The 23,685-nt window shown below is 40.2% G+C and overlaps 1 protein-coding gene across 1 annotated transcript; it reads left to right on the forward strand.

Moving 5' to 3' along the window:
* Positions 1-7,743: 7,743 nt before the first annotated feature.
* LOC149151408 (pentatricopeptide repeat-containing protein At3g24000, mitochondrial-like) lies at positions 7,744-8,530 on the forward strand. Its single transcript, XM_089443147.1, has 2 exons — positions 7,744-8,139; positions 8,243-8,530. The coding sequence occupies exons 1-2, from the start codon at positions 7,744-7,746 to the stop codon at positions 8,528-8,530; spliced, it is 684 nt and encodes a 227-aa protein (XP_089299273.1).
* Positions 8,531-23,685: the final 15,155 nt, after the last annotated feature.

A 23,685-nucleotide genomic window follows, 5' to 3' on the forward strand; every position in this document is an offset into this window, starting at 1 on the left:
ACTATCCCACTCCTCCCATGCAGTTCCATCCAATTTGTACAACCCCATAACCCTTATGTGATTCATTCGGCCAAGCAACTAATCTGTGCCTGCAACCACTAACATCTCATCAGAATATAGATAAACATATATATAGTAGGTTTCAAAATTGACTTTGAATTTCAGAGATAAAATAATATAATTTCTCATCAAACCAGTTGTCATCAACTCGTCACCTGTGAGTGCCTCTGGTGGTTTCCTTCCATACTCAATAATCATCAGTAACAAGGTTTCTTAGTGTTATTCATTGTCATAATACCCTCATTAACATCACCTAGTCGTTCACATCATTGTTCATTGTGAACCAGAACTAATGCAAGTAGATAATATAGGGGATACCTCCATCATGGCTATCATCATCAGAATATCAATGGAAACATACATATCCATTAAGCTATCAAAATCGTAACATCAATAGAAATATACCTATCCATCAAATTTATCATCATCATGATTTTCATAGAGAGCATACATATCCTTTACTGCCATCTTCATCATAAATTCAATAGAGACCAAACTTAACCATTTATGCTCCAATCATCATAATATCAATAGAGAACATGCCTAACCATTAATGTTACAATCCTAATACCAATAGATAACATACATAACCATTAATGCTATCTTCGTCATAATATCAATGGAGAACATACATAAACATCACAACCATTAATATCTCAATCATTGATAATAGAGTCATGTGCCCGAATCCTCAACCTGAGGTCCTCATATAATAATGTGTGGGCCTTAGGGCTAAATAAATGTTAGTGTCATATCACTGTTAGTCAAATAGAGCGGGGCACTACATACACCCCCTCTTAATAATAGACTTCGTCTCAAAGTCCTTGGAATAGGTAAGGAAAACAGTGACGCATCTCCTCGGCGTCCTCCCAAGTAGCTAAACTGGGACTATAATTGTCCCATTGGACCTTAACCTAGTCCAATAACCTTCATCTAAGCTGCAAAGTTCTCTGGTCTAGTATGCAAACTGGTTCAGTCATCATTTATCCCTCGTTCGAAACCTGCAAATGACCAAAGTCAATAACATGCGAAGGATTTGAAATATAATGACGTAAAACAGAAACATGAAACACATCATGCATACGTGCTAAAGATGGAGGTAAGGCAAGCCTATATGCCACCGACCCTTTCCTTTCTAAGATTTCAAAAGGTCCCACAAATCGTGGAGAAATTTTTTCTCCCTTTCCAAATTTTATAGAGCCTTTTTGGGGCCTTACTCTCAAGAACACCCTATCCCCCACTTCATAACTTCAGTCTACTCGATGAGCATCAGCATAGCTCTTTTGTCGATCTTGTGCTTCTTTTAGCCTACTCCTAATCATAGTCATTTGGTCTTCCATCTCTTGCACCACTTATAGTCCTATTAATACTCGGTCCTCTAGTCGGTCCCAACTGAGAGGTGTTCTGCAAGGTCTTCCATATAAGAACTCAAATGGCGCCATCTTGATGGAACTCTGATAACTATTATTGTAAGAAAATTCCACAAGTGGTAAAAACTCCTCACATCTCTTTTGTTGGTCCATCACATACATCTAAAGCATGTCCTCAAGGATTTGGTTAGTCCTCTCTATTAGCCCATCTATCTTCGAGTGATAAGCAGTGCTAAAGTTCAACTGGGTTCCAAAAGCGTCTTGGAAACCAGTCCAAAATATTCCTGTAAACACTACTCCCCTATCAGATATGATCTTCCTAGGCACTCCATGCAATCTCATAATCTCATTAATAAAAAGATTGGCTATTTCTAGTGCCTTATATGTAGTCTTAATTGGTATGAAATGGGCGCTCTTGGTCAACGTGTCCACCACTACAAATATGGAATCATGTCTTCTTGAGGTCATTGGTAGTCCCACAATGAAGTCCATTGATATAACTTCCCATTTAGATTTTGGTATCTCATGGGGTTGCAATAAACCTGCTGGATGTCTGTGTTCAGCTTTTACTCACTGACACTCTAAGCATCTTGCTACCAAGTTCACGATGTCCTTCTTCATCCCTTTCCAAAAGAAGAGTGGTTTCAGGTCCGCACTCATCTTCTTAACACCAGGGTGTGCCATGTATACTGCACGATGTGCTTCATTTAAGATTAATTGGCATATATCTTCATTCAGTGGCACATATATCCTTCCCCAAAATCATAGTAGCCCATCATTATCAAGGGAGTATTCCTCATATTTTTGGACCCTCATTTCATCCTCCCTTAGACTTTTGCTAACCTCCTTATACTAGGTGTCTATAAATTGTAATTCAAGCAGTTTCTCCCTCAAATTTGTCTTTAAGGGAATCACTGAAAATATCTGCGGCCTCCTACTTACAGCATCAGCCACACTATTTACCATTCCTTTAATGTAAGTGATATCAAAATCATATTGACTAATTAGCTTCAGACCATCGTCTTTGTCTTGCATTTAAGTGATCTTGAGTGAATATGTGTTGTAGCCCACAATCGTCAGTCCTAAGATCAAACTTCCTTCCTAGAAGGTAGTGTCTCCAAATCTTTAGTGCATAGACAATTGCTTGCCATTTCTAAATCATGGGTTTCGTTGTTTTCATCGTGGGTTCTAAGTTTCCTTGATGCATAAGCTATTACTCTTCCTTCTTGCATCAACATACAACCCAACCCTTCCTTGGAGGCATCAGTGCAAACCAAAAATTCTTATTCCATATCTGACACCTTCAAAATTGGTGCTATCATTAATAACATCTTTAACCTTTGGAATGCCTTTGCACATTTTTCAATACAAATGAATTTCTTATTATTTCTTTGGAGCTCGGTAATGGGGTTTGTTATCTTTGAAAACCCTTCGACAAATCTACGATAATACCCTTCCATGCCCATGAAACTCTGTATTTCATGAACATTGGTTTGTGTTGGCCATTCCATGACGGCCTCAATCTTTACCGGGTCTACTGTGATACCATCCCTAGAAATAATGTGTCCAAGATAATGAATCTTGGTTGGGTAAAAGGAACACTTTGATAACTTCTCGTATAATTGGTTTTCTCTAAGACATTGTAGTACTATCCTCAAGTGTTTGTCATGCTCTTTTGGGGTCTTTGAGTAGATCAAAATGTCATCGATAAAGACTTGTACAAACTTGTCTAAGTAATCCCAATATTTCGTTCATCAAACTCATCAAAAAACCTGGGGCATTTGTTAGTCCAAAGGGTAAACTACAAATTCATAATGGCCAAACCTTTTTTTAAAGGCTGTCTTCGAAATATCTTCTTCTTTGATTCTCAACTGATGATATCTTGATCTTAGATATATTTTTGAAAACACAGTCGCCCCCATCATTTGAGCAAATAAGTCATCTATCCTTGGCAAAGGGTAATGATTTTTTATTGTCACTTTATTCAACTGGCGGTAATCAATGCACAGTCACCAAGACCCATCCTTTTTCTTAACAAAAATTACAGGGGCTCCCCATGGAGATATGCTAGGTCATATGAAACCCAATTCCAACAATTCGTTTAATTGGATCTGTAGTTCCTTTAGATCTGGAGCCGACATATGATAGGGTGCCTTTGCAATAGGCTCAATGCTTGGTTTAAGGTTGATGGTGAAATCAATTTCCCTTTTTGGGGGTAGCCCGAGTAGTTCTTCGAGAAATACATCCTTAAATTCAACAAGGAATGGATGTTTATCAAGGTTTTCAGAGTCACCCTTATCATTTAGAGCTACCACCGAGAACATTTGACATCCCTTTCGCCTAAATTTCATTAGTTGCATGGAGGAGATGAACCTCAGGGACACCCCTCGGTTCTTTCCCCTTAATGATTTTCTTTGGCCGTCATCATCGGTGAAATGTAGAATCTTGTCTTTGTAGTCTAGGAGTGCCTCATGTCGCTCCAACCAATCCATTCCTATAACTATGTCATAGACTCCTATAATTGTAGAGTACAAGGATACCTTGGTCTTACATACACCCAGGTCCACCTCACAATCCTTTACCATTCGTCCTACATTTCTTTTCATACCCCATGCCATTTCTACATGTCTAAATTCATATTGTGCAGTTGCCTTATGTTTAATCATTGATAATGCATTTAGAGAAATAAATGAATCAGTAGCCCCAGGATCTATTAAAATGACAAAATTCATACCGTCAATATTACCTGAGGTTTCCAACACAGTGGACTGGTGTTCGACCTAGCGATTGTTCACCGTTGCATGGATGCGATGAGCCTTCCCCAGATCCCCCATTGTAGTTGCATTCTTATTTGATTTGGTATTACCTGTCTTTTGAGGGCAATCCCTCTTGTAGTGAGGACCTCCACAAGTCCAACACCCCATCTTAGGGGCTTGGCTCCTACTACCAACTGAACCAGGAGTTGGTCTGGAACTCTGCTGGAAAGAGGATCGGTGTTGAGGTGGTGTGACTTGGTTCTGTTGCATAGGCCAGTGCGGTTGATGAGTTTGTTGAGGTACCCTGTGCTAATGCTGAGCTGGATGCCTATATGGTGTTCTTTGATTTCTTTCTAACCACCTTTTATGATTGAGCACAGGACCCCCTTGCAAATTTCTACATTCTATATTGTTTCCACTTGGTACTCCTGATCTTGGGGGCCTTGTTGACTTACTAGGTTCACTGCTCATGTTCTCCTCCTCTGCAATAATTGCCCACTGAACTACCTCATGCAAGGTGCAAGGCATCAAGATTCTAACCTTGTTCCTAATGTTAACATTTAATCCATACACAAATTTGTTCACCTTGAACTTTTCTGTGTTTAAGTGAGGGGCATAACGGAGTAACTCCATGAAACGTGCCTCATACTATTGTAGTGAGAAACTCCCTTGCTTTAATGCATTGAACTCAATTAGTTGCCTCTTAAGGAACTCCTTTGAAAGGTAACATTCTCTAAATTTGTCTTCAAATAGCTCCCAAGTTACTTCTGATATATCCATCCCCAATTTGGTTAATAATGTCTTCCACCAAAGTAGTGCATTTCCCTTTAGCTGGAATATACCCATCTTGGCCTTCATATTTGAGGTGTAATCTCTTAGGGTAAAGAACATAGCCATGCTTTCTAACCATGCCTCTTTAGATTGACCATCTATGGACCCCCAAAACTCTGGAAGTTTTACCTTTTCCAAATCTCGACATACATCATTTCTTGTCGTGTTTTGGGGTTCTTCGTTTTGTATGACAGGTCCTCCATGCTCCTGTTCCAAATAGTATATTAATGCCTTAGACATGTGTTGGAATGATCCCATTAAGTTCAACACTTCTCTAGCTAGTATTTGTTCTTGTGTTGAGATGGTTTCCCTATCATTGGGTGGGATGGTTGGAGTTGGCTGTTGTGGTGGTGCCATGTTGGGCCCTTTTGTTGCCCCACTTCTTCTTGTACCTCTTCTAACCATGGTTCACCTACCACAATTTAATACGATTTTTCCTTATAAGATAAAAACCAATCAAATAAAAGTCATAATCACGTGAGTGGTTCTATAATTTATTGTTATTATTATATACTTCCAATTGAAAAATTTATGCATTTATAAGTTTTTGATGATATAATTCACCTATCAATTCAAACCTTCCTATAAGATTTGATCATACGGATACAATCAATTTGACTCAGTGTAGTAGACTTAGACTATATTATGTCATGTAAATGATAGAGGTGGTTGGTAGCATTATCATGACATAAAATGAGAATGTCTTTAGTAAAAAGAGAGAGAATAAGTTTTAAAAGAATGTAATGATTTTGATAATGTTAAAATAGCACAACCATGAAGAGTAAATGACTAGAATTGTGCAAGAGTTAATTGAGATATTATTTATATTTAGGTAAAAAAAACATATCTACCAAGAGTTGTTGCCCACCATTATTTATGCATTTTTTTTTTTTTGCATAATTTAACTTTGAGTAAAAATGTCAATAAGTGCATTTACTATGGTTAATGCCCACCAAAATTTATGCAAGTTGTTGAGTAATTTTAGATCATAAAAATATTGATGTTGTATTTAAAAGAATCTTGTTGTATGACCAAATTGTACATTAGTATAAAATATTTTTATAACTGAAAAAATATTATTACCGTATTGTAATATCTCAAATTCAATATATTATAATTTGTGAATGACCATAATTAAAAATTTAGTAAAAATAGATTCTTTAAAAACTTTTAGACTCAACATCATTTTTCAACTTTAAACACGTCACAAAAAGTCGAAATTTTTATATATGATCTGCTTTAAATTCAAACCAAAACCAAAAATGCTTTTCGTTTTTCACATTCATCATTCATTCAAAAACGTTGGATGGGTTTCTTGAGTTTGGTTTCACTGGACTTTAGGATCTTAAAAGTTAAAAAAAATTACTTGAAAAATATTAAGAGTCAAAAAAATTCACATAAAAAGAATTATGTGGAGGAAGATCTCATCAGAATGTGGAGGATGATCTTCAAGAAAGTGGTGGAGCTTTAAAAGCGCATATGTAGTTAATGCACCGAAGACTATTGCTATGGATTTTTGACCAAATTTATGACTCAAGTCTAGTTAATCTTACCATAATTTTAAACCCAATTCAATAATGTGGTGATGCATTTGTTACAATTTTTTTTTTTCACTGTGAATTATTAAGTGAATGAATAAATTCTTTCCAAGAAAATCTACCCCTAATAATCATGTTAAATATCTTAATATGGAAAATTAATCTCGTTAAGCATGATGATACTTTTTGATTCATATTATTTTATTGGTGTGTTAAATAATTAAATAATTTATTACAAATGGAAATCTCATTAAATAATAAAAGCATGGAGTATATAAGATCTAATACCAGATTCGACAACACCATCAACGATTTGTGCGGCGTAACAGGGATCTCCTATGTTACACACCCAGTTCCAAATTTTCCTATTTTATCATTGTCGTGTCTTTTAGGAGTCACAAAAATAAAAATAAATTGTAGGATTGATTTTATAGCTATGTTGCCAAAATGAGCCATTATTATTTATTCACTAAACTTTTAGTTAATAAACTTGATGATGTTGATAGCGGGGACGTGTTCCAATGGCATTCCTAGTTGCACCAAATGACTGAGATGGGATCATGACTCTATCTTTTAAAATCTTCACATGTTTGTGTTTATGTATTTGTTTCTATTTTTGTTTTTTTTGTTTTTATAACAAACGGACACACGTGGAGAGGCTTGTTGTCTTATGACTTGTGTTAACACACTGAACAATGAAGAAATGATTCTTAGTTGGATCTGTAATTGAAGACATGGACATGCCCCTCGTTCAATTCCAACTAAAGTTTCATTAATGCGTAGATACAAAGATTATGGAGGGTAGTAGAAACCAAAACGAAATTTCAAACCCTTGATGGTGGCTACAAAAAAAAAAAAAAGATGAGATATATAAAATTCTCATTGTAATGGCCTTGGTGATGGCTAGCCATTTCCATTCGCTTTGCTTGATTTTCCATCAGAAGATGCAAGCAAGAGCAAAGCGAGGCTATTGCCATCACTTCAGCTTCAAGGAGGAGCTGCTAACCAAAACAGTTGCGTTGTGACCAGAGGAGCCATTGCTTCTAATGGCATTCCCGAGATCATGAAAAACTATGTAATCAGGGCCAAATTAGAGAGGCTTTGCGATTTTAAGGTAAATCAATCCATGCCCATGTGAATAAAAATGGAATTGTGCTAATCAAATTTCTGACCAACACCCTTATGAACATGTATGCGAAGTTGGGGAGCTTGGCAGATGCACATAAATTGTTCAACGAAATGCTTCATCGAGATGTCTGCTCTAGGAATACGCTAATCACATCATATTCTCCCCATGGGCCTACAGAAGAAGTGTTGAAACTCTTTCACCAGATGCAAAGATCGATTTTCCGGCTTGACCACTTCACTTATGCCAGCGTTCTCTCGGTTTGTGCCAAGCTGGGAGCTCTAGAACAGGGCATCGAGATTCACCAAGAAATAGTTAGAAGCCAGTGCCAGATTGATGGTTTTGTAGAGAGTGCCCTAGTGGATTTGTATGCAAAGTGTGGGAGAATAGACAAGGCTCGAGAATTGTTTGACAGAATGTCTAAACGAGACAGTCTTGTGGAACATCATGATAGCTGCGTATGGAAAGAAGGGACTTGTTGATAAAGCTTTCAATCTTTTCCAGGAAATTTCCAAGAGAGATTTGGTTTCATGGAATGCTATAATTACAGGCTATGTGTAGAATGGGCGTGTGGACGAAGCCCAAAATCTTTTTCGAAAAATACCAAAACCAAATGTTGTTTCCTGGACTGCCATGATCTCAAGATATGCACAGAATGGGCACAGTGAGGAAGCCCTGAAGAATTTTCAAGCAATGCAGTGTGCAGGTGTGAAACCGGACATCCAGGCATTTGTCGTGTTCTTACTGCTTGAGCCAACATGGCAGCTCTGCAACAGGGGATGGAAATCCACGAAGAGATACGCAGAAGTGGGTTTGAATCCAATGCTTTTATGGGAAATGTTTTCATAGATATTTAACAACTACCCAACACAGAATAATACATTTCAGGCAGAAATAACAACCCCGAAATATCACATAATACAGTAGGCTGGGTGAAAAACAACCAGATGCTTAGTTCATACAGATAATCGATGAGGTGTGATAGATGACGTGTGACGTATCCACTTTGTCGTATGAGGATATGCTAGAGTTGGTGTAATTAACTAATGACGTGGATACTTTGTTGACTCAAGTCTTAGCTACGTGTTGTAAAAAGCTACTAACCCGGATCTGATGTTCTGGTGAAAGATAGATCCATATATCCTTATGAAGATATGGATACTTACTGGTCTCCAGTTTTAGTTAAGGATCAACATTCACATATTCTCTGTGGATCATCTTCACCTAACAGTAGATGAAGCATTACCATTGTTATCTTTTTACTAGATATATTTATGATAAGATGGTAAGATTAATTGTTTATCTGTCATATAATTATGTTTATCACAATGATTTTGATCTGGTCAATGTCATCTTCTGGTTATCTATGTATTTGTTTTGACATTATTTTGCAATCCTTTTTGTTAATTCAATTTTCTTCATCCTGTAATCTACTTCACTTTATTTTAGGAGTAGTTAAAGTTTCTGCATGTAGTTGATTTTCATTCTAATATTTGTGGATATTTAACGTTACTAATTGTTGTATATTCGTCGAAAGCTCTTTTTACAACACAAAGCACTGTTTGGTTTGCGTACAACATTATTATGTGTACCATCAAATGTAGAAATGTTTAGATACGTAGCTTATAGTATAGTCAACAATAAGTCCTATCGTTGCTAGCTTAGATACTAACAGTAGATGCAGCGTATTGTCTGGCTGGTAATACACAAATATCTACTAATCATTTCTCCATGACATTTAATTTATTTAGAACTTACTTACAAATGAACAGGTGAAGTCCTTCACATATAAATCTCAGACTCCAGTGCCAACCAAAAGAAAACAATAGGAAATCATTACGCATTCCTTATAGCAAAAAAAAAAATCAACAATCATGTTTAACAAAACTAGTAGAAAAATCAACAATCATGTTTAACAAAACTAGTCATGCATGCATGGGCCTATAGCTCTCAAGGGTTCAACTTAGCTCTAATATCAAGTGTAGGGACCAACCCTATATTTTTATTTATTTTTAAATACAACCAGAAGAGAAAAACATTGGGAATTCAAATCTATTCATCACTATCTAACACATCCCTGAATTTCATTTCATTGAACATATCATAAAATTACTTATATTTAACTAAAGCCTTAAAGAAATCATACAAAAGAATATTGTAACACATATGTACCATTCACCAGAAGATGAGACTCCACTTGATTTTCTGTTACTTGTCTTCCCTCATTTTCGGTCACCTCCAAGTGTGAATGACAACGTACTTGATCTAAATGCAATGACCCACCGGTTGACCACCCAGCCTACTCCTTGGGTACTCTTCTTCCCCGCGGACCCCCAAGCTACAATGGGGTTGTACAATGGAGGAATGTAATAGCTGGTAGAGGAGAGCACTCCTTGGCTCAAGAGTCCCCTCTCTAAAGTCCTCTACCTCACCAAACTCACTATAGTTCGTAGTCACTACTCTGACATAGTCTCATCCATCCAACAATAGGGTCCCAAAAAGTCCCTTCTCCCATGGCTTGCCCCTTCTTTTATAGGAGTCCTCATAGGTGACACTTGGCATGTCATGCATAATTAATTATTTTTTATAATTCAATAGTTTGATTATTCACCCACCCATGTGTCACTCTCTCATCAAGGGTCTCCAAAATTATTTACTTAAATTTTAATTTAAAACTAATATTTTCCTCACCTCAACAAGATTCCTATTTCTTCTCCTAGTTTCCTCTTGATCGCTCCTTTTTACTCCTTAATTTTTGTTCATTACTAAAGTCAATTGATAAGTCAAGATTTGATCCCCTATATACTCCCTAATCTAACTCAAGTTATCTCTTAGATGGATATCATTTTGTTGGTTCTTGCCACATGGAGGTTCTCTAAATTTCTCTAGAATTTAATTTATTAATCCTATTTTAATTCACCATCCTCTTCTCTTAATTAGTTTTAACTAATTTAAGATTAAGGCTAGAGTATAGTTTTTAAGGTAAAATATTTTATTTCTTCCTATTATTCCCTTAACCCAAGTTTTATTCTTGATTTAATTGCCTCGTTTCTACTCATCATTTACCATTTGATGTGAATTTACATGGTTTTCATATCTTGATTATATTTATTAGTTTATTTATTTTTATTGATTCCTAGGGTTCCAAGTTTTTGGTCGTGCCCTTCAAGAACTTCCCTTGAAGTTCCAAGGGTGCGACACCTAATAGTTTATTTGTGATGCCAAGGGTGCCAAGTTGGTTGTGCCCTTCAAGAAATTCCCTTGAAGTTCCAAGGGTACCACGCCACTTGCCTTTCAAGCATTTAGTGGCTACGAGGGGAAAGTATAGGTGCAACGACAGAGACCACTATTATCTCTTATGTTGCTAGCTATAGTGAGACTAATGGTGTTGGGGCTCAAGGAATATGCCTTGATGTGTGCCCCTCGGTAAAATCCTCATGAGTGACCCAAATTTGGGACCTGCCCTCATGACATCGTGATCTTCACGGTGAAGGTGTTTAAACCTTTCCAACCCAAGTCACGGTGGGAGTGCTAGTGGGTGAGATCAGGGACATTGTCCCACCCCTCCCATGTAGTTCCATCCAATTTGTACAACCCCATCACCCTTATGTGAGTCATTCAGCCAAGCAACTAATATGTGCCTGCAACCACTAACATCTCATTAGAATATAGATAAACATATATATAGTAGGTTTCAAAATTGACTTTGAATTTCAAAGATAAAATAATGTAATTTTTCATCAAACCAGTTGTCATCAACTTGTCACCTGTGAGTGCCTATTGTGGTTTCCTTCCATACTCAATAATCATCAGTAACAAGGTTTCTTAGTGTTATTCATTGTCATAATAGCCTCATTAACATCACCTAGTCATTTGCATCATTGTTCATTGTGAACCAAAACTAATGCAAGTAAATAGTATAGGGGACACCTCCATCATGGCTATCATCATCAAAACGTCAATAGAAACATACATATCCATCAATCTATCAACATCGTAACATCAATAGAAATATACCTATCCATCAATTTACCATCATCGTGATTTTAATAGAGAGCATGCATATCCTTTACTACCATCATCATCATAAATGCAGTAGAGACCAAACTTAACCATTTATGCTCCAATCATCATAATATCAATAGAGAACAAGCCTAACCATTAATGCTATCTTCATCATAATATCAATGGAGAACATACATAAACATCAACACCATTAATATCTTAATCAATAATAATAGATTCATGTACCTAGATCCTTAACCTGAGATCCTCAAAGAATAATGTGTGGGCCTTAGGGCTAAATAAATGTTAGTGTCATATCACTATCAATCAACTAGAGTAGGGCACTACAGTAATGTGTGTTTCCCTTCCTGCTGTTGTGGTTTGTGCCGATTCTCTAGGCTGGGGGTGGTGTGTGCTTGTGCGGACTGTAGATCATATGTCTGTACCCATCAGGAAAGGTGGGCACACAAGTTGTTCCGCCCAATTGATTGGCTTTCATTTGAAGCTAGGGTTTTCCAAAACGTAGGCACATCATCCTTCTGTATCTATGCCAGTCTTCAAAAGTTCCCTAATGCATACCCCACCATTGTGCAGGTGTTGCGTGCAGTGCCCACTTCAGCGCATCAAACCGTTGTTGCTTTGGTACTGCATATTCAAATTTTCTTAGAAATTCATCCACCGCTGTCAATCCATCATATGTCAGCAGCTCCCTTGCCTCTGTTGTTACACAACACAATGATCTGATCATCATGTTGCAGCTTAATGTTGTCACTTCGTGCAGCCGATTATGCCACACTCTGTCTCTTCCTCTGAATCCGAAGTGCAGGAGCTTTCACGCTCCCACGAAATCCTTCCATCTGTAGTTAGATTCACCTAATACTTGCCTTATGGAGTTATCTTATAGATAAAGTTGAGATCATCATCATTATCGGCATCACACACCGGTTCAGTGTATCGCGCTCCCTCGGTTGGGTCCAGTGTTACTACTACGTGTAGTGACTTTTTCTCAAAGGTCATTTTGTGCTTCTTCAGATTTATGACTCCATTATCGATAGCCTAGTCTATTCCTAGTAGCGCGGGATAGGGATTTCTATCATCAATAATCTATATCACTTCAAAATCCGCCTGCGCACTCACGCCTTCAATATCGACTGTTACCCCTTGTAATCTTCCCATGGGAAAAATCTTTTGTTGGTTCACCATTCGTAACTGAATAGCAGACCATTGCAACGTGGGTCTGCCCATGCATTCCCATGTTTTCTTTGGTAGTACATTCGCATGCGAACCCAGATCTAGGATTACCTGATCCATTTCGTACTCACCTATTTGTGTGGTCAACCTCATCTCCCTTCCTGTGCACAATGCATACTTTCCAAGTTTTCGGACCACGAGCGATTCTCCTAACCCTACACACCTAGTGATATGTTCCTGTAGCCCTTTGACTACCTTGCTGTCGTGCAACAATTTCATGCATGTCTCCAGAAAGGTAGTGAGCATGGAAGGATCCATCCCTGGTTCTAGTTTATCCTTACTATCTGAAGTGGAGGCCTCCATGAAGCTCTTCTTAGCCTCCATGAATGTCTCCTTCACACGTTCTAAATCAAACTCAGGTTCCTTTGTAGGAGCCTTGCGAACCCACGCGCTTTCTTTTGGCTACTTCCCTTGATCACCTCCCATTGTCATACCACTCCTGAGCATCATGTTTACATTTGGGTCTTCTTCGTGCAGTTCAGACCTCATCATTTGTAAATTCTGGGTCGGAGGGGGCTAGAGTACCCCCTTTTCACGCATCTTCGCTATCAACAAAGGTCAATCTTCTACCTCATGATCATACTGATTACAGTACCAACATGATATCCTAGTTAGGTTTGTACAATCGTGGGCATAATGCCATGGCCCTCCACAATTGTAATGAATTATCTGACCGCAACCCCTTCCTGGTCCCATTCCACCTCGACCCCGACCGCACCCTTGAAACCTAGCGCACACCATTCCTGCATTTGGGTTGAGGGCTCCTATTTCGGTTTGCACCCTGTAGGTAGGAGTTCGATCCATCATTAGTTCATAGCTTTGGTGCATTCGTCATGGCCTATCGTCCTGCAGAAATTACAAAACAATTGCTGGGACGTCTGTGTATACTTCTGCAATAGATGACAATTATCCATGATATGTTTTCCTCCTATATGGTAGATTACCCACCATAATGCAAATGTCAGGCTCAGCCCCGCCTGTGCCTCTGGTCTTAATGGAATTGGCCCTCCCCCTGCCAAGTAGTTCATAAACACTAGACAGTGGTCCTTGTCATGCCCTTGGCCTTTTCATTTTATTAACCATACTTCCTCACGCACCTCCAACCAAGTTTTCGTGTCCTATCTCAAAATCTGCATCTCAAGACACAGATTCTGTAGTTGCACGTGGATTTGTTGGACTCCCAACCTAGGGTCTTGTATAGGGGTCTCATGCAATCTCATTTCCATCTCCAATGCTTTGGCCTGGGTGGAAAGTTTTTGTTGTGACAATGTCATCCTTAAGTGTGGCATAAGTGAGGCCACAAACCATGCACGATGTTTTGCATCTGTTAACGTCATATTGGCTTCGTGGATCGTACTCTTTAGCCTTTGGTCTAGATCCCAGGGTATCTCGCCCGGGAGCATCGTGATCTCCTTAAACCCGATGATTGATTGGGTCTCTAATTTTGGCTTGCTAAATTCCCTGTTAAACTCAGTCTGGATCTCTGTAATTCCTGCATTCGGGTGGTCATTAGAATGCTTGATATACCATGTTAATGCGCGATCCTGTGGCATGCTCACCAGCATAGCCTTTTTAATATTATCATCCACAATTCCCTGTGCTTCCCATACTGCTCTTACTATGAACCAGAATTGGTCCGGATCTTCATTCCCTACTCGTCTGAATACTGGTAGTTTGATTGCGCTAGCCATACTAAACTGTGGAGGTTGCAGAGGTGGAGAGGGTGGAGATGGAGGTGAGGGGGGTGAAGTGGGTGGTGGTGTGGGTGGAGGTGGTAAACGCAGAATTCGCTACCTTATCAAACTAACCATGCTTCTCGGAGAAACCTTCGCGAGCTCGTCCTCGATCTCCTGCGAGGGTGAAATTAAGGGACTATTTTCTAATTCTTCACTACTTCAGCTTTTGTAGATCTTTCCGCTTCACGTAGTCCCAATCATTAATTTGTTCACATAACCCACTTTTCACACAATAGCATATTAATCCAAATGTTCAAAGATTTAACATACTTACCTTGCATTCCCTTGAGAAAACGTTTCTCGGCCTCACTATAGCTGACGGTTGTGTCTAGCATGAACTCAATGATAAATCCTCCTATTACTCAATCGAGCCAATGGTCCATAGCTCGCTCTATGTTATCTTCCGATGCTTCTAGTCTACGCACTAGTTCCAGAGTCCACACTATTGGTTTGTCGAGCCTACACCTTCCCTGGCTGTCTGCTAGCTCTGCGATCCACTCATACAGCTCAGATGGAAAAGATGCAAAGAAAATTTCGTGGATTTCAGTGTACAAGTAGTAATCCAACCATTGTTCCTTAGATACTCGCAAATTTCTACTTTCCTGCACGACAAATTTGTGAATCTTCTTGTCCAACCACTCTTCAATTTCTTTCTTTGTAGGATTCCAATGGCACAACATCATACATCCTCTATGTAGATCCCATTCTCAGCAACGGAGCCATTTGTTGGCTTAGTGGGGCTTGACCCAGGTTCATAGGTGATTTAGCCAAGCAAATCTTGGTACTACTGGCCCTTTCAGCAACAATCTGCAAAGCGCAGACTGAGGTCTAACCTGAAGTAGTATGGGAGGGTGCTAGAGCTAGGTTTCTGCACCCTAGGGATGTTTGATATGTTGGGATTGGTACGTGGTCCAACGTTCGTGCTCACTATGCTACGTGCATCAGTGGGCACCTCGCAGCCTGTGATGCTCTCTTCACGTAGTCCTATTCACAGCGTGATCCTTGTTATATACCCAAGTCTTTCCTAATTATGCATTGTTAGTTGATTACTTAGATTATTTTCATATATATATATTCTGAACCATACAAGCATTTACTCAACTGCACGTAGTAAATAAACAAAGTAAAAGTAATGCATAACAAAAGAATAACGATTCAAGATTAGATGTAGAGAATTATGATAAGCTTCTCTTTATTAGCTTTCTATCCTGATTATAGACTCGACTCCACCCTATGCACTCAGCTATAGGGGTCCGCGCACTTAGCTGCAAACTCTACTAGGCCTCTGTGCACTCAGCTGCAGAGCCTCTTCCTACTACTACAACCCAAGACACTTAGAATTCTACTCTAAGCTTGAACCATTCCTTTGCTACTCACTCTATCCTCTACTACCTTTACAACTTAGAGCCTCGCTCTATTTATACAATCCCATGGTCCACGGGCCATGGGTAGGCCGACATGACTTTACATTACATTACATTATTTTAGGGTGGACATCCCTATGACTTAACCTCTAATTCACGTTCCGCACCCATAATTTGCAGATTTTTACAACACCTTTGACCAAAACTTGGGCTTTGAGCCCCAAAACCTACTGTAGGGAGATTCCATGCCCAACATACCTCACTTAACCCATCATAAGTAGGCAGATCCCTTACTTCTATTGATATGCAGCGCAATGATCTTTTCATCATGTTTGAGTTCAGTGTGGTTACCTCACGTAATCGGTTCTGCCATCGCTCTATCTCTTCATCAAAATCCAACGTATAGGAGCTTTCGTGCTCCCATGAGATTCGTCCATCCGTGGTAGGGTTTACCCAATATTTCTCTCACGTGGTTATCTTGTAGATGCAGTCTAATTCGTCATCACTTTCATAGTCATGCACTGGCTCCGTATAGCACAATCCTTCTCCAAGGTCCAAAGGTACAACTATGCACAAAGACTTTTTCTCAAAAATTATCTTGCGCTTCTTCAGATTTATCACCCTGTTCATGTCAGTGGCCCAATCGATTCCTAATAGCACGGGGTAGGGATTGTTGTTATCAGCAATATATATCACTTCAAATTCTGCTAACGTGCTTGCTCCTTCAATATCCAAGGCGATCCCCTGCAATCTCCCCATTGGTATGATATTTTGTTGGTTCGCCATTCGCAGCTGGATAGGAGACCATTGCAGTTTAGGCCTTCCCATGCACTCCCATTTCTGCTTTGGCAGAATGTTCACATCCGATCCTAGGTTTAGAATCACTTGGTCCATCTCATATTCTCCAATCTGCATAGTCAATCTCATTTCTCTTCCCGTCCTTGTCGCATGCTTTCCAATCTTCCGATCTACGTGCGGTTCTCCTAGCACGGTCTCAGCACATCTATTAATGAGTTCCTACAATCCCTTTACAACCTTACTGTCACGTAGTAGCTTCATGCATGTTTCTAGGAATGTCGTGAGAATTTATGGGTTCATTTTTGGCTTTGGTCTGTCTTTGCTTCCTGAAGTGGAGGCATTAGTGAAGCTCCTCCTAGCTTCCATGAAGGTTTCCTTAGTGCGCTCCAAATCAAACTCTGGTTCTTTCATTGGAGCCTTGCGAACCCAAGTACTATCTTCAAGCTACTTTCCTTTATCATCCCTTGTTGTAATTCCACTTCGGAGCACAATGTTCATGTTAGGGTCTTCCTCGTGCAGCTCAGACCTCATCATTTGCAGGTTCTGAGTCAAGGGAGGTTGGAGCGATCCCTTGTCGCGCAGCCTCACTATTACTGTGGGACAATCCTCTGTCTCATGATCAAATAATGTACAATACAAGCATGATGGGTGTGCTGGATTCATACAATCATGGGCATAATGTCCTAGCCCCTCGTAATTGTAAAATATCAACTGTCTATGACCTCTTCCAGTTCGTCCTCCACCTCGGCCTTGTCTGCGCCGCTGAAATTCGGTTTGCGTCATTCCTGCATTCTGGTCAAGGGGTCGTGTTTTGGCCTGAACTCTATAGGTGGGAGTCCTATCCATCATCAGCTCATAGCTTCTACAGGTGCACTCATCATGTACTATTGATCTACAAAATTATAGAACAACTGTTGCAAATTCTGTGTGTACTTTTGCAACAAATGGCAGTTGTCCGTAACATTCTTTCCTCCTATTTGACAAATCACGCACCACAAAGCAGGCGTGCGCTAGGTCCTTCTTGTGCCTCTGGTCTTAACGGCATCGGTCCTCCTCCTGTAGGTAATTTGCGAACACTGGATAGTGGTCCTTGTCATGACCTTGACCCTTACATTTAACACACCATACCTCGTTGCGCACTTTTGTGCGAGCTGTCCTGTCCTGTTTCAGACACTACATCTCAAAGCACAAGTTTTTCAATTGCATGTGGATCTTCTGAACTCCTAGTTTAGGCTCCTGTATTGAGGTCTCATACAGACTCATCGCGATCTCTAAGTCCTCTGCCTGAGTTGTTAACCTTTGTTGTGATAGCGTGTTCTTTGAATACGGTGTTAGCGATGCTCCATACCATTCACGGTGTTGTCCATCCATCAAAGTCATATTAGCTTTGTGAATCCTCCACTTTAGTATTTGATCTAATTCCTAGGGGATCTCACCTGGTAGCATCGTGATATCCTTGAACCCAATGATCGACTGCGCCTCTAACTTCGGCCTACTAAATTATCTATTGAATGCAATTTGGATATCTCTGATCCCCACATTCTGATTGTCATTAGAATGCTTAATATACCAAGTCACCGTGCGATCCTGCAGAGCGCTGACCAATGTCAATTTTTTTATATTTTCATCTATAACTCCTTGCACTTCCCATACAGCTTTTATCATGAACCAAAACTAGTTTGGATCTTCATTTCCTACTCCCTTGAACACCGGAAACTTTATCGCGCTTGCCATATTGATTCGCAGTGGTGGCAGAGGTGGTACAAGCGAAGATGGGGGTGAAGGTCATGAAACTGGTGGTGGCATGGGTGAGGTGGTATGCATAGAATCCTCTCCCTTATCAAATTGATCACACTTCTTGGTGAGACCATTGCGAGCTCTTCCTCGTCCCCTCACCAAGGTGAAATCAAGGGGCTAGTTTCTAGTTCTGCACTACCTTCGTTTCTATAAATTCTCCCACTTCGCGTAGCCTTGAAAATCAATGTATTCGCATAATCCTCTTTCCACACAATAACATTTTAATCCAAATGTTCAGAGACTTAACATACTTACCTCGCTGTCCTTTAAGGAAGCATCGCTCTGCCTCACTATAGCTCACTGAAGTATCTACCGCAAACTTAGTAATGAATCCTCCTATAATTTGATCGAGCGAGTGATCAACATTGTGCGCGATCTTATCCTCTGATGCTTCCAATCTGCACACCAGCTCTAGGGTCCACACAATAGGACTGTCGAGCTTGCACCTTCCTTGGCTATCTGCTAACTTCGTGATCCACTCGTACAGCTCATTAGGGAAATATGCGAAGAAAATTTCATGAATCTCTATGTACAGGTAGCAGTCTAACCACTCTTCTTTTGATAGCCACAGATTCCTGTTCTCCTGTGCCGCGAACTCGTGAATTCTTCTATCCAACCAACCTTCAACTTATTTCTTAGTTGGATTCTAATGATATGACATCAGACATATTTATGCATATTCTGGTCCCAGCAGCGGAACCATTTGTTGGCTTGTTGGGGCCTGACCCAGATTTGGAGTTAATTAGCCAAACAAATCCCTGTACTACTGGCCCTTTCGGCAACAGTCCGCAGAGTGTATACTGAGGTCTCACCCGAAGCAGTATAGGGGGGATGCTGGAAGTAGGTTTCCACACCCTTGAGATTTCTGAGGGGTTGATTTAGTCCAACTGTGAATACCTTCACATAGGTTAATTCGTATACTTCCCTGGCCTACAAGGCCTTCGTGCCCTGTTATATTCAACTTCGCGTAGCCGTAACTAGGGGATGTGGCGCTTTTGTGCTGCTGGAGCAGCGATCTGCACTATTTCCCTAAGTCACACCGTGGATCTTACTTATCTTCTTATAACAGTTAGTTATCTTCGCATAAACAAATACCTTATATTATATTCAGTTACTCAACACATTTATATAAGTTTGCATGGTAAATAAACAGTAAACTTGCAGTTCATACCCAGTATACTTCAATGCATAAAACAGGAAAAGATATAGAAATATGGTAAAACTTCTCTTTATTAATGCTTCTAACCATTACAAACTTGACCTACCCCACGCACTCAGTTATAGGGGTCTATGCACTCAGTTGCAGATTACTAGGCCTTTGCACACTCAGCTGCAGAGCCTTCTCCTACTCTACAACCCAATGACCCAACTCTATACTTTGACTCACTACTTCATGGATTGATTTCCTTCTTCCTTTGATGATGTCTCTTTACACTTTCTTCTATGGGCTTAATGATTCCTACCGTGAGCATCTTGTCCAACTCGAAGCAGACCTTCTCCTTATACGTCAGATTGAGATGGTAAGGTCTCTTCTTAACGGGCTTTGCGTCAGGTTTTAACGTGATCTTCATAATGCCCAGGTCTCCTATTATCCCCTTTAACTCCGTAAAATTGGTAGGGAACAAATCCTGGTATTCACGGAACAATTCGGTGACCTTATCTACCGTCACATCATCCCAGTAATCTCCAATCTTCGCGAATTTGGGCTCCGCCTCCGTGCCTATATTTACCAGTTTTGTTTTCAGTGGCACGGTTATATCAGGATTCTCTATCTATGATCCCTCGAGCTCGCATTGACCCTCAGTTTTAGGTATATTAATCTTTCATGGGTCCTCATCTTCTTCCTCAGTAGTCACGTTATAGAATTCTAGCATGTGGCTCAGCTGAGTAGTCCAATCGAGTTGAATCAGATCCAAAGGATCCTGCGGTATCCTAAAGATTGTTGCTTTAACTTCTTGTAGCACTTTGTCAATACATTCAAACACATCTTCAGAGATAAATGTCATTATTAACCTTTCGTGTAGAATATCCCATTCACCTATACCATGGCGAAGCTCTGTCTCCAAGTACTAATTCATTGGGATGACATCTAGGGTGTGACAGAACAAGTGCACCCATGCAGGTTGGAGCTTCGCGCCATAGACCTTAGCCCATTTGGCCAAGTCTTCGCATGGGTAATCCTTCCCATCATACTTGTTTGTCACTCGTACCTTCAGCTTCCCAAAGTGTGTTCTCATCATCCTCCTTCACTCATGCCAATGCTCAAAACTACCCTTGTGCGTACCCCACCATCTCGCAGGCGTAGCGCACAGTGCCCAGTCCAAAGCCTCGAAGCGCTGCTTCTCTAGTACTTCCCTCTCAAATGCATCCAAAAACACATACACATCATTCAAGCCATCATAAGTGGGTATATTTCTTACCTCTGACGACACACATCAAAACGACCGAGTCATCATGTTACAGCTCTGGGTAGTTACTTCATGTAGTCGATTCTGCCAGCGCTCTAATTATTCATCTGAGTCTGAGTTACAAGAACTCTCGTGATCCCATGTAATTCATCCATCCACTGTCGAATTCACCCAATCTTGGTATCGCTCTATTATCTTGTATATGTAATCCAAATCATCATCGCTCTCTTAATCGCTGACTGGTTCAGTATAGTGAGATCCTTCAGCAAGATCTATGGGTACTATTACAGGAAGTGATTTCTTTTCAAATATCTTCTTTCGCTTCTTTGATTACCTTTTTCATGTAAGTATCCCAATCAATGCCAAGGAGCGCAGGGTAGGGGTTGCTATCATCCACAATTTCTATTACTTCAAAACCAGCCAATGCGCTCACACCTTCAATATCTATAGTTACTCCTTGCAGTCGTCCCATGGGGATGATATTCTGCTGATTGGTCATCCTTAACTGAATCGAAGACCACTATAGTGTGAGTCTCCCCATTTGTTCCCAAGTTTTCTTTGGAAAAACATTTGCATTTGACCCTAGATCCAGAATAACCTGATCCATTTCATATTCTCCTATCTGTGCGGTGAGTCTCATCTCAGACCCTGTCCTTGATTTATGCTTACCAATCTTTCATACCATGCTTGGTTCACTTGGAGCATTTTCGACACATCTATTTATAATTTCCTGTAACTCCTTCACAACCTTGCTATCATGCAGCAACTTCATGCAGGTCTCTAGAAAGTTCCTAAGCATAGAAGGGTCCATTTCCTGAACAGGCTTATCCCAACTCCCTGAGGTAGAGGCCCTAGTGAAACTTGTCTTTGCTTCCATGAATGTTTCGCGTGCACACTCCAAATCAAATTCAACCTCCTTCATCAAAGCTTTGTGAACCCATATGCTGTGTTTAGGTTGTTTCCCCTTATTGTCGCCCGTTGCAATTCCACTTCAGAGAACTATATTCACATTCGGATCCTCTTCGTGAGGCTCAACCCTCATCATCTGTAGGTTTGAGTCAGTTGTAGTGGTAGCACCCCTTTATCGCATATCCTTGCTATCAGTGCAGGACAGTCCTCTGTCTCATGATCAATATGAGTACAATATTTGAACGATGGATGCGTTGGGTTGGTGCATTCACGGGCATAGTGTCCTGGTCCTCCACAATTGTAACAGATCAGCTGTCCCCGACCTCTGCTAAGTCCTCCTCTACCTCGACCTCGTCCGCGCCCCTAAAAACCTGTTCGTGCCATCTCAGTAGTCTAGTCAGGAGGCCACGTTTTTGCCTAAACTCTATAGGTGGGTGTTTTGTCCATCATCAATTCATAACTTCAGTATTTGCGCTCATCATGCCCTACCGACCTACAAAAGTTGCAGAACAGTTGTTTCAATGTTTGTACAAACTTTTGTAGCAAATGACAGTTATCAGTTGTATGTTTCCCTACTACCTAACATAACGTAGACCCCGCGCTTGGTCCTACTTGGGCTTCCAACCTCAAAGGCATCGATCCTCCTCCTCTAATATAGTTCACAAAGACTGGGAGGTGCTCTTTGTCATGCCCCTGACCTTTACATTTCAAGCACCATATCTCTTCGCGTGCCTCTGGTCGAATTGTTCTGTCCTGCTTCAAACTTTACATTTCGAGGCAAAGATTTTGCAACTACGTATGGATTTACTAAACCCTCAGATTTAGATCTTGCATCAGTGTTTCATGTAGTCTTATTGCAATCTCCAAGGCTTCTGCCTGAGTTGTAATCTTCTGTCGTGATAGTGCAAGCCTTAGGTGAGGTAGGAGCGAAGCCACAAACCATTCGCGGTGTTGTCTGTCTATTAAGTTCATATTAGCTTTGTGGATTTTACACTTCAATCTCTGATCCAATTCCCAAGGTGTCTCACCTGGTTACATCGCGATTTCTTTGAACACCACAATCAATTTCCAACCAAGGATATCTGCCAACCCAGCATTTGGGTTAACATTAGATTACTTGATGTACCAAGTTAGTGCATGATCCTGTAAAACACTAACCAAAATTGCCTTTTTCATGTGATCGTCTGTGATGCCTTGGGCTTCCCATACAGATTTTCCGACGAACTAGAACTAGTCTGGGTTGTCATTTCCAAAGCCCTTAAACAGAGGTAGCTTCACTAAATTCTCTAGGTTGAATTGTGGTGGAGGTGGTGGTGGTGTGGGCAAAGTCGCAGGGGGCGATGGTGGTGAAGTTGGAGGTGGTGTAGGTGGAGGTGGTAGTCGTGAGAACCCTCGTTTTATTAACTAAATTGCACTTTGCGAAGAAGCCTACGCTGCTCCCTCTTCGTCACTCAAAGGAGGTGAAATCAGTGGGCTATATTCAGGACCCTTTCTTCCTTCATTCCTATAAGTCTTTCCACTTTGCATAGCTTCGAACACCAATTTAGCTACTGCATAACCATTTTTTCACACAATAACATCTTAATCCAAGTATTTAAAGACTTCAAGTACTTACCTTGTGGACCTTTGAAAAAGTGCCTCTCCACATCGTTGTAACTGACTCAGGTATCGACTGTGAATCCTGTCATAAACCCCGCTATGATATGATTTAGCTAATGATCAACAATGCGTTCTAT

Source organism: Pinus tabuliformis, chromosome 9 (genome assembly GCF_031772625.1).
Source record: "Pinus tabuliformis cultivar Carrire ecotype Pingquan chromosome 9, CPIR1, whole genome shotgun sequence".
Classification (NCBI taxonomy): Eukaryota; Viridiplantae; Streptophyta; class Pinopsida; order Pinales; family Pinaceae; genus Pinus; species Pinus tabuliformis.

Excerpts from the sequence above, each read along its gene's own strand:
- LOC149151408 (XM_089443147.1), top strand. The coding sequence starts at position 7,744 with ATGTATGCGAAGTTGGGGAGCTTGGCAGATGCACATAAATTGTTCAAC. Across the intron at positions 8,140-8,242 it reads TGGAACATCATGATAGCTGC|AATGGGCGTGTGGACGAAGC; the intron begins GTATGGAAAGAA and ends GGCTATGTGTAG.